At 37.9% G+C, this 12,936-nt stretch overlaps 1 protein-coding gene across 4 annotated transcripts in view; it reads right to left on the bottom strand.

Annotated features, from left to right (window-relative positions):
- WNT5A (Wnt family member 5A) overlaps positions 1-12,936 on the bottom strand; it is a 53,301-nt gene that overhangs the window by 33,095 nt on the left and 7,270 nt on the right. For all 4 annotated transcript variants that reach the window (XM_073592279.1, XM_073592278.1, XM_073592281.1 and 1 more), the window contains exons 2-3: positions 12,648-12,781; positions 6,595-6,842 (exon numbers count right to left, since the gene is read on the bottom strand). In XM_073592279.1, the coding sequence (XP_073448380.1) occupies positions 6,595-6,842; positions 12,648-12,781 (382 nt within the window). The remainder of the gene's footprint in view (positions 1-6,594; positions 6,843-12,647; positions 12,782-12,936) is intronic.

The following is a 12,936-nucleotide window of genomic DNA, read 5'->3' as shown; positions in this document are numbered from 1 at the left end:
TGTTGTCGGAAATTCCGACCGTGTGTGGGCTCCATCACACATTTTCCATCGGATTTTCTGACACACAAAGTTTGAGAGCAGGATATAAAATTTTCCGACAACAAAATCTGTTGTCGGAAATTCCGATCGTGTGTACACAAATCCGACGGACAAAGTGCCACGCATGCTCAGAATAAATAAAGAGATGAAAGCTATTGGCCACTGCCCCGTTTATAGTCCCGACGTACGTGTTTTACGTCACCGCGTTTAGAACGATCGGATTTTCCAACAACTTTGTGTCACCGTGTGTATGCAAGACAAGTTTGAGCCAACCTCCGTCAGAAAAAATCCTAGGGTTTTGTTGTCGGAATGTCCGAACAAAGTCCGACCGTGTGTACGGGGCATAAGAATGAAGGAGCGAGCAACCCCCTGTATTTAGTATATAGGCTGCAAGTCACTCGAGTCAAACCCAAAAAGTAGCATAAGCTACTATAGTGAACGTCTGCACTCTCAGCAGCCCTCTGACGTGAGCCATGAAGTAACCACGCTGGACAGATGCACGTTAGATAAAGAAAAAAAAAAACAAAACACCACACACACAGATTATGCCTAGAATTAAGCTTTAAGGCTAGATTTACACTTTGTGGGTGCAATGGAATCCATACGCATTTCCACACATTCACATGTGTCACACTCCAATTAAAATTCCTTTCAATGGGCTGCCCTACGCGCAACACATGCTCAAATAAGTCCCTGACCCTTTTGCAGGATCAGGCCGGATCTAGCTGATCTGGAGCTGCTGTATAAAAAAAGTATTCCCTGTTCACTTGACATGTTTCTGTAACAAGAGTCACAGCTCAGAAGTACTGTCTGATATGCAGTGCAGAGGCGGTGCAGGAGTGAACAGGGAATGCTGATATGTATTAGACTAGAGTGATTATACAGAAAATGTGTCCTTATTAGAGTCCCTCCTTACAGGAGTTCTCACCAGAGTTCTCCCTTACATCAGGGCTTCCAACCCCCCCCCCCCCCCCTTACATCCACTGTCCTCATCAGAGTGCCACTTACAACAATTGTCCCCATCAATTCTCATGGATTGGCGGATGCACTCTAGAGATCTGGGGACGGCACAATTAAAATGTGTGTGTGTGTGTGTGTGTGTGTGTGTGTGTGTGTGGGGGTGTGGGGGTGGGATTGACAGCCCACCCCATCACCCCCTTAGATCAAGACCTGTGCCGCACGACCTGGCACATTGGTGTGCATGTTAGCAGATGTGTGGGAGTGCCATTAACAATTAATGGCACTGGCATGCATCTGCTAAAGAGCTGCACGTTGGGAAAGCGTGCGATTTTGCGCATGTTCCCGAAACGCACGCAGTATAAACCTACTGTAGCCTAAAGCATATGTAAACCAAAAATCGCCAAAACCCCAAATAAGATTTAACATTTTTCATTAGAGCAATACCTGGTGACACTGCTAAATAATCCTTTTTCAGGTGCTTCATATTATAGGGTGACAACACTCTATCCCTGTCTCTGAACTGTGCTCCTTTGTTGTCACCTTGCCTTATGGTCTCATGAAGACTACAAAAAGATCCTTTTAACACACGTTACCCAAGTGCGGCTCAACCACACCATTAGGAAACCTGCTTTGAGGGATGCCATGCAGACCTGAAGTGCATGTAGACAGAAAAGAAGCTGCAAGTGATCAACAGAACTGAGATGCAACAAAAGTAGTAAAAAAGAAAAGTAAAATAAATTAAAAAAAAAAAAAAAATGAAATGACAATTGTTTAGAATATAATATACAATGCTTTAGCAGACTAAATGTCATTCACTTAAGGTTTAGATCTACTTTAAACCCTAATCTGCTCCTGAATATTAGGACCTTCTCAAATAACACCCCCTAATGGGCATCCATTTAAAACTGCAGGGTGAAATGGTTTAGCAAATTTATCTGTTAATCAGAACTAAAGAAGGTTCAAGGGGTGGAAGCGATTTTGGGCTTTCTCAAAACTTTCTTCCCACACCCGCTCCCATTAAATGAAAACAAGATGATTTGAGAGGTTACATGTGCAGAGGGTTACAATAACGGCACTTAACTGACTTTCCAAAATAAATGTCAAGGCAGGAATAAAAACACGAGATCTTAAAATCTGATATCTTTTTTTTTTTCTGTTCCTTGCTATCAAACTGTGTGCCATCGTATTCTTCCATCGAATTAAAATCATCTCTGTTTATCTCTAAAATGGCCTTTTAAAAGCCCTGAAATTGAGATTTTTAAACAGAGAGACTGCAGACGGTTTGTATTAAATTAAGGAACGCGTTCTATTCACTTTGTGTAATGCGAGCACATTGCCTATATGAATGCCATATTGTACACAGTCCTATATAAATGCCATAGGCCATCTGAAATCCTAGGAGTTAACCATGATTCAGCTTGGAATATAAATCTCTTTCTTCAGCTGACCCCATAAGCTTTTATTGGGTTGGCCGAGACTTTTGGCGGATGCCGCAAGAAGTTTAGAAATGTGCATTTTGCTTACAGAGTACTATGGGTAACAATGAGGAATTTCGATGGACTGGGGCGCAAATTACAGATAGGTAATACAATGGTATGTATTACTATATAGCATGCTATACTTTTCTGTGCATTTTCCTGTCTAGTCTTTTAGCATCTGATTATTCTGTCAAACGTGTCCTGTTGCTTTTGGTAGAAAAACGCATGACCTATACACATTAACGCAGCCCTGAATTCTGACCTTAATAGAAAATGCCTTCCGGCTTTGGCCAGTAATCAGGATTACATTAAACAGTGCAGATGCCATTGATAGGGGAGCGTGTTCACATAACAGCCAGATGTAGTCAATGCACTGCAAATACATAGTATACAACAAATGTAACTAAAATGCTAGGAAATGCACAATGTGTACATACCATGAGTTTTTACTATCAAAATTTTTACCTAGATGTATATGTTAATTATTTAGAATATTAAAATTACACAGTTTCTGTAGTATTTACGTTGTGACGTTATAGGGCACAACTCCCACATATATCCAAGGTATGTTTCCATGTAAAAAATAAAAAAAAAAAAAAAAAAAAGAAGTAAAAATCCTTACAGTACTCTTATTTCTGTATAGTGCCAATAAAGTGGAATATACTGTAGGAGCTTTCCTAACAACAAGTTAGTTTTTTTTTTTTTTTTTTTTTATGTATGAATGAATAGCTGAATATTTCCATAAAACACTTAATTATATAATAAAAATAATATATTTTTTCTTTTTTTATATAGTTTGGCTTTGAATTATTTTGTGTGCACAAATCTGTTTTTCCAAGTATAAGCAAGGACATGGTTAGGTTTCAAGAAAAAGACTACATTGTTAACGTGGCATCACTAGTCTACATAGAAGAAAGCCAAAAGAGGGTATGTGCCCCAAAGGGGATATTATGGGCAGTACAACACCAGGAAATAATTATATGGTGCAAGAATAGAATACAAAAAACACTGGTTCCTCCCTATTTTCTTTATTTCACTAGTCTACATAGATAGAGGATTACAAGCAAGAGAGGAAAAAAAAAAAAAGAAGAAAATAAGGTGGTATATGAACTTTAACTATTTAATTCTATAAAAAGTGGCATAAATAAGATAACAAAAAAAGAGAAGGGTTTTGCTTGGTACATAACTGGACAGTTGACATGAACACCTCTTAACTTTATTCACCAATCTCCAAATGTATTTACTTTGCCAAGTGAAAATACAATTGTTACCATTGTATCTTTCTGTTTTTCAGGGACAATATCACGAAAGGGACAACAGAAAAATGGTGTCACAAAATCCTATTTTGAATGAAAAAAAAAAAAAAAAAAAATTTTTTTTTTTTTCCCTCTAAATTTATCTTGAGCATAAATCTGGATGATATAGTGAAATATACACCAGTGCTGCAGTCCAAGCTGTGGTCCTGTCTGGAGGACCACATGATATTATTTATACACACCATTTCAATAGGAAAATATACAATGTAAAATCTTTGATAATTGTAAGAGACATGTGGAGACACATTGATATATGGAATTACCAAAAAATCCGTGCAAAGTGCCTACAAAAGCACATTAATTCTGTAATGCATATCATCTTTAAAGCCAAGCAATTTTACATTTCAGCTAATTTCCCAGAAATAAAAATTATACTCCTGGCCTTCTTGTTTCCCCTCCCCAGTTTATGAAACTTAAATATAGTCTGGAGTCCAGTTCTGAGAGCCGATGAATAGGCACTTCACTATCCCAGTCTAGGCCACCGCCTCCAAATACCTATTAAACCCCTCTTAGTGCTGCAGTTAGTTTAAGTGCCTAATTGCCCTTATAAATTACTTCTTGTTTAAGAAATCAGTTTATGCAAGGATAGAAGTGATAGTTTTTTTTTTTCTTTTTTATGGTTAAAACATCTACAGCAGAAAATCTCCAGGGATTGAAACTGTCACTGCCTGTAGGGAGTCTCCTTATTTCAAACCCAACAGTGGATTTCTAAAAAAAAAAAAAAAAGAAGAAGGACTTTAAACCAAGTGCAAACAAGACAGAAGTGAGGAAAGAGGAGATCTAAGTGCTGATCAAAGTCTCCAACTTTGACAAGAAACACAAGTCAATCCGAAGGTGTAAATAGTAGCATAATGCAATAATACCACCTCAGCTCACATAATAAGGTCATTAAAACAAGGGCTTGTACATTCAAGCACAAAACTGCCAGCTGAACAACCCAATCTTTCATTTGTTTCTCCACTTTTTTTTTTTTTTTTTTTTTATTAAAAATGAGAAAAAAAAAAAAAAAAAGGGGGGAAGAAGAAGGAGGGGGTTAAAAAAAGAACAAAAACAAAAATTGAATATACGGGCCTCCAGATTACAGATCTAATTTTACAGACTTCAACAAATGTAAGAACCAAGATCACTTATTATTGAACCACAAGATTGGTTTTAATTAGGCATGCTGGAACTTGTAGTTCCAAATATTGCGCATAATAGAGATAATGAGCAAAGCATGGAAGCAATGTGAAACACCCCAGCCAATGGGATTTAAAGGTTTCACTTGGTTTCAACAAAGCCAATTCTAATAATGGAAAGTGACTGATGATTGGTTCTTTTAAACTGCTGTAATTGCCATGTTAACTATGAGTTATAGCAACATTTTTCACATGAGGAACAATACTGAAGAAATCATCATTTTTATCTCACCACTGAAGAATAATTAGTGGTTTGGGCAACTTTTTAAATATCGAACATATTTTCAGAAAAAGAGGATGCAACAGAATTTGAAGCTTTTAACAATGTTGTGTGCCTGGACAATGCAAATAATTAGCAAGCCACGCCCACATGTAACTTAATATTACACTGTAACAATATTCAGACATTGGCAGCCTCTACCATTGCATGTTCCTTTATCCAATTATTGACTTGTTACTTTATGTCTTCTTTTGTTAGCTAAATATGATGCAGAAAAGAGCAGCAGCACACTCTGACATCACTCTTGGCAAAAACAGCCCAAAACACATTTTTCACACACTTTATTCCTAATGAAAAACTTACTGAGTCCAAGTGGGTCAATTGAAACAAAAAAGTTATTATCCCATTTTGTATCTATACAGATTTAGCCAAGGCTTTATTGCTGCTTAGGTTGGTGATAAAAGCTACATATAAATATAATTTATCTAAGTATATATTATGATGGACCATCAGCAGTTAATTTATCAACTTAAAAATAGTTTGCTATTCATCACATCCCAATAAAAAAAAAACAAAAAAAAACCTAAACTTAAAGTCTCCACCGTTGGTAATAGTATCCTGTGCTACTTCTGTCAGGCTCATGAGCATGCTAAAATAACAATTTCATATTTTTAAAACAATAAATCAAATTACAATAAATTAAAACATCAAGAGTTGCTTGGAAAAAACAAACGCGTCAGTGGGATACTTGTAAAAAATAAAATAAAAATAAAAAGCAGGCCTACCTTATGAGTTCAATTATACAAGCTGACACAATAGAATATTAATATACACCAGAAAATAACATAAGCTGGCTTATTCAAGAAAAGTATAAAAGAATAGTGATAGGCTGAGTGCCATAGGCATGTATCAGAAATATCCTTATCAATGCACTACATCGCAATTGACCTCTAGGCACATTATCCTTTTCTTCTTTGCATGAATTACTCACTAAACCCAAGAATGTCCAACTGCTACTCAGACCTATAGTTTTCAACCAGTGGCAACTACATGCCAGGTGGTAATTCTGCCAACTGCAGAAACTTTACTGTAATAATTTAAACCATTAAAAAAAATAGATACCACTAAGTATTTTAGCTTTTTTTTAAGTTATGGTTTAAAAAATATATATTAATGAAAAATTGGAGAGTATATGAACCCAAGGGGTACTAAGTATTTGATGACCCATACCATAGAGTACTAATGTTTTAAAGAGGTTAGTATTTTAGGAAGGTGGATTGCTGACCTAGAAAGTCTTCTATATCTGCCTCACTGAAACAAATTGTAAGAAAAATAACAAAAAATGCTAAGATACATAAAAAAAAGTTATTACAGTATGTGTACATTTAGAAAAATGGTCTTACCTATTTGCATAACTCTGCCAAACACTGATGTGTTATCCACCGTGCTGCAGTTCCACCTCCTGTGTCTGAACTGGTACTGGCACTCTTTGATCCCAGTCTTTGCTCCCTCCCCAATATATTGCATATGGTCCTGATAGAGCAGACACAGCTTCTTCTGGCCCTGGGAGAGCCCCGATAACTGACTGCACAGGGGCTGAGCCCCAATAATGTAAACTTCGGGGAGCTGGACGGGGTTCATTCCCAGTGACCTGCAGAAAGACAATATAGGACAAGTACTTTAGAATGAGCATGTAAATGTAGTATTGCAAGAATGATTAGATATGTCAGAAGAGTGCAGAATTATTACACTGTGCTGACAGTATACACTATCAGTGTGTGCAACATTCTGATAATGTTTGTTAGATAGAAGATCACTTAATTCATCCTTACACAGACAGTACAGCAGGCGAGATACATTATATCAGTGGTAGGACTTTCAGATAATATTTGTAGCTGTGAATGGCTGTTAAATCAACTGAGAAACAAAAAATAAATAAAATAAAAAACACAACACTCAGCATTGCCGATGTAAATCATTGTATTTCTCCCAAATAAATTAGGAAGTACAGACAAATTGATTGTATTAGTCCCATTGGGGGGAGATTTGCTAAGACTGGAGAGTGCACAATCTGGTGCAGCTCTGCATAGGAACCAATCAGCTTCCAGGTTTTAGTGTCAAAGCTTAATTGAACAAGCTGAAGTTAGAATCCGATTGGCTATAATGCACAGCTACACCATATTCTGAGTGCACCAGTTCTTGTAAATCTCCCCCATAGGAACAAGCACTGCAGTCATAATGTAATGTATTGAGTCCCATAGAGAACAAGTACTACAGACATGATACATTGTATCAGTCCCATTTAGAACAGACACTAAAGTCATGATGCATTGCATCAGTCCTATAGAAAACAAGTCCTGCAGTCACAATGCATTGTATCAGTCCCATAGACAACAATTACTAAAGACATGATACACTGTATTCGTCTCATAGAGAACAAGTCCTGCAGTCATGATGCATTGTATCAGTCCCATAGAGAACAAGTCCCCCAGTCATGATGAAGTGTATCAGTCCCATAATGCAGTGCTTCTCAACCTCAGGCCTCAAGTACCCCCAATGGGCCATGTTTTCAAGTTTTTCTTTACTTTGCACAGCTGCTTTAAATCAATGTCGATGACATGGTATTGATAGGAGCCATTTTATCTAAGGGAAGTTCCCAAAACATGGCCCGTTGGGGGGGTACTTGAGGACTGAGGTTGAGAACCACTGCCACAGAGAACAAGTCCTGCAGTCACAATGCATTGTATAAGTCCCATAGACCAATGTTTCTCAACTCCAGTCCTCAAGTACCCCCAATAGGTCATGTTTCCAGGATTTCCATTATTTTGCACAGGTGATTTGATCAGTTTCACTGCCTTAGTAATTACCACAGCCATTTCATCTGAGGGAAATTCTGAAAACATGACCTGTTGGGTGTACTTGTCTATGGCAATGTTTCTCAAAGCCAGTCCTCATCAAGTACTAAAGACATGATACACTGTATTAGTCCCAGAGGGAACAAGTCCTGCAGTCATGATTAATTGTATTAGTCCCATAGAGAACAAGTACTACAGATGTGATGCAATGCATCGGTCCCATAGAGCAGTGTTTCTCAACTGGGGGTGTAATTGCACCTTGGGATCCCCTCCGGGTTACCCAGATTGATGAAGGGACTCCCTTCATTCACTTCATTAAGGTAGTTGTGTGCATTGTCCCAGGCTCAGGTTTCCCATTGACAAGTAACATTTGTTTTTACATCTTAAATTTGGATGCCTCAAGATTTTGCATACTTAAAAGGATGTCACAATTGAAAAAAGGTTGAGAAACACTGCCATAGAGAACAGGTACTGCAGTCATAATGAAATGTCCCTTCAAGAAACAATTAGTGCAGTCTGGATGCTTTGTATAGGTCCCATACAGAACATGGACTACAAACATGATACATTCAGGCTGATTTACTAAAAGGAGTTTAAAATGTTCACAGATTTGCCTGAATTATTCAACCGTGTGTAGATGAAATAAACATGAATTTGATTTTCACATGACTGGATAACTGAAGTGATACTTCACTCTAAGTATTCTCAACTTCTTTAAAAATCTGCAAATTGTATCGTTCCCATAGAGAACAAATATTGTGCAGATGCAAAGTATCAGACCCATAGAGAATACGCACTGCCAACATGACACCGTGGGATCAGTTTACTAAAGAAATAGAGGCTGTTCAAAGTGAATGTTTACTTTGGGAAGTGTGTGTTCATCTTGCAAAGTGAATGTTAGTAAATAAGTCAAATCTGAATTCACTTTAAAAATACCCAAATAACATGCAAAAGGAATTTTAAAAAGAGGCTTTTCGTTTATTATTCACCTTATTCACCAAAATTCTTCCAAAGTGAGCATTTACTTTGATAGTAGAACAGCCTTTATTCCTTTAGTAAGTCAACACCATTGTATCAGTCCCATAGAGAACAAGTACTGCTGACATGAAACATTTGGGGGGTACTTGCAGAAGGTTTTTTGGCTTAGTGGAGAAAATCTAATTGGTGTTCACTTTGAATATAAAATCAGGTGCATTGAAATTAAAATACAGCTTCATGATATTCACTAGGCTAAGAAAAAAATCTATATAGAGAGATATAGAGAGAGAGCAGTGCAGATGTGATACTATGGGATTGATTTACTAAAGCTGGAGAGTGCAAAACCTGGTGTAGCTGTGCATGGTAACCAATCAGCTCCTAACTTTAGTTTGTCTAATTAAGCTTTGACAATAAAACCTGGAAGCTGATTGGTTTCAGTGCAGAGCTGCACCAGATTTTGCACGCTCCAGTTGTAGTAAATCAACCCCATTGCATCAGTGTCAGAGAGAGAGCAAGAGCAGTGCAAGTGCACTTGGAAGTGGTGTAGTGGTTAGCACTTTCACCTAGCAGCAAAAGGGGTCACTGGTTCGAATCCCAACCATGACACCATCTGCCTGGAGTTTGCATGTTCTCCCTGTGCCTGCGTGGGTTTCCTCCGGGTACTCCGGTTTCCTCCCACACTCTAAAGACATGCTGGTAGGTTAATCAAGGAAAATAAACATTGTTTTTGCTTGTACATGATTGGATGATAAAATCAGCAGAGCTTCCCCCGATTTCAGATCTTCCCCTCAGATTTACAGCGACTGCATTACAAGTGCAATTGTAATGCAGACTGTATTTGCCTTTAGTAAATCAACCCCAATGCATCAGTGTCATAGAGAGAGCACTACAGATGTGATACATTGGGGTTGATTTACTAAAGGCAAATGGACTGTGCACTTTGCAAAGTGCAAATGTTCCAGAGCTTAGTAAAACGATGTAAAGCTTCACTTTGCAAAGAATACCCAATCACGAGCAAGAAAAATAAATAAAACTGCATTTTTGCTTGCACATGATTAGATGTTGAAAGTCAGCAGAGTTTCTGTTCATTTACTAAGCTCTGGGGGAAACTGCTCTTCCAGAGTGCAACTGCACTTTGAAAAGTGCACAGTCTGTTTGCCGATAGTAAATCAACCCTATTGCATCTGTGTCATAGAGAGAGCACTACAGATGTGATACACTGTATCAGTGTCAGAGAGAGCAGTGCAGGTGTGATACATTGCATCAGTGTCATAGAAGAAACAGCACTGCAGATGTGATACATTGTATCAGTCAAAGGGGCATTTCACACCAAAATCAATTCCTGTGCATTACCCTGCAGTGCGATTTGGCAGTCCATTCATTTGAATGTGCTGCAAATCACTCCAAAACACACAAAAAGCAATGCATGCACTACTTTTAAAAATGCACTGCACCAAATCAAACGGTACTGTGGTACTATGCAATCTGGTGCCTGCAAATGCACTGCATATTGTGACCTGCTTTTTGGATGCTGTTAATGTATTGGCGCCTGCAGCAGATCACAAAGTCAGTGCGTTTTGAACGTGGTGCAAGAAATGCGCACATAAGCAGATTGGAAGTGATATAACCTATGATATTCAGACTGGAAGGGATATTATATATACCAATCAGAATGGAGTGGATAATATCTATAGCAATCATTCAGAATGGTGTGGATACCATCATTAACAATCATTCAGATTGGAGAGGATATTATCTATAGCAATCAGATGGAGGGGATAATAGCAAGGCCCTATTCACACCTGGGCGCGTTACATTCGGTTATGGTGCGGTGCGTTAAAAAAAAAAATCCTGCTTGCTGCATCTTTGATGCACTTTCATAAAAGCATGTTATATAGAGATCAAATGGTAACACACACCTAAAACACAATGCACCTGCACTGTACAGATGTGAACCAAGCCTTAGCAATCAGATTGGAGGGGATAATACCTATAGCAGTTAATCAGACTGATTGCTATAGGTATTATCCCCTTCAAATTAGCTTTAGGCCTTTCATCCACTGGGAAGACACAACAGAGGACTTCATTCTACTAGCAGCCCCCCATTCTGCACCTGTTTTCACAAACCTGCCCCAATGTGTCAAAGCGTGAGACATGTTGGTATTTGGAGAACAGAGGTGTGAAGAAATGTGATAAAGCAATAATCAAAATAAATATTGATTCTGTCTGCCGTGTTCTGATAGATAGATAAAAAATTATGTACATCTCTGCATAACAACAGCTTAAGCTGATTGATCCCACGAAGGTCACAGTGCAACTACAGGGACCACAGTGTTCAAAGAAGTATACTGAAAGCTGTGATATGTATAAGAGGCTTCATTCATCACAGCTGGATCTATATAACAACATGAGCAGAGCACTTATACTTTATTCATTGCATTGTGGATCTATATATATTGACATGGACAGAGCACTAATCTTTCATTAGTCATAGCCTGGATCTATATATAAACATGGACAGAGCACTGATCTTTCATTCATCACAGGCTGAATCTATATCTGAACATAGGCAGAGCACTGATATTCCATACATAGACAGTGCAGGTCATACCTATATGCAGCCTAAATATTGGTGGTGTATATAAAATTAAATCTTTTAATGTAATGATAAAAGAGAGGCAGGAGGTCAATCTCTGAGAACCAGAATAAGAAATGCCAATCTGTCAGTCTCAGCCAATCGAGCTTCATGTCTTACTTTACAATGCCGGTCGGAGAATAAAAGCTTGAATTTGGATGGTCCTAAGGAGCAACAACCCTTCTTTACATGTTCACAGATCAGACTCTTTGGGCTTGATTTAGGGCCAATTCACACCAGTGCGTTGATCTGAATATTAGCACAGCTGTAAAATGCAGATCAGAAGGACATCTGAAAAACAATTGTTTCCAATGTCTCCTATTCACACCAACGCTGTGCATGCATGTGAATGAACGTCAAAATGTATGTCAATGGACATCAGCGCGCTGTAAAACGCAACTAAAAATGGATGGACATGTACATGCATTTTCCATACATTTTAGCACAGGTCAGTGTGAATTGGCCCTAACTAAAGGCGATTCTCAGACTATTCACAGTTTAGTGAATGAGATGAAGCTCTGCTCACTTCTATCATTGCAAGCACAAATGCTGTGTTTTTTTCTCCTATATGTGATTGGGTATTCTTTTCAAAGTTACTTTATTTAAAGTCCTGATAGATCCAGAACAGACATTCATTGCAATTACAGAGAAGATCCAGTAAATGCAGCACAAAGGAAATGTTCTATAAAATGCGGCACATAGGAAATTTTCTATAACAGAAAAAAAAAAAAAAAAAAAAAAAAAAAAAACACAAACACACACAGGTGTCCTGATTTGATTAGATTTTTTTTTGAACCACTGAAGCCTATTTGGCTTTTAATTTTTATATTTGATTCCATTAGGAATCAACCTATGACATCTAATGATGGAACATTATGACAAGTGCCTGCACCAGACCCCAAACCCTCCACACTAGAAGGGGACCAATAGGCTGCATTTAAACACAGAAGAAAATATATTTAATCCAAAAAATTAAATGTCAGCTTACCACCATGAACTTGCTTCCACCATCACCTGAGAGATACAAGACAAGGCCAGCAGGACAACCAGCAAATATCTAGACATCATGGCTGCCCCAGGAACCCCAAAACTTCCCGACCTCAGCAAAAGTCCCAAGGCTGTCTGAAAGAAAAAAATATATATATATACGAAAATCAAAACACAATCAATAAAAAATGTTTAAAATAATAAGAAATTAAGAAATAAATAATAAATAGGTTCATATTGTCGCTATATGTTGTTTAGTCATCAGCATCGGATATAAAACATGCAATAAT

Source organism: Aquarana catesbeiana, linkage group LG07, assembly GCF_042186555.1.
Source record: "Aquarana catesbeiana isolate 2022-GZ linkage group LG07, ASM4218655v1, whole genome shotgun sequence".
NCBI classification, from domain to species: domain Eukaryota; kingdom Metazoa; phylum Chordata; class Amphibia; order Anura; family Ranidae; genus Aquarana; species Aquarana catesbeiana.
This window is presented reverse-complemented; position numbering and strand designations above follow the sequence as displayed.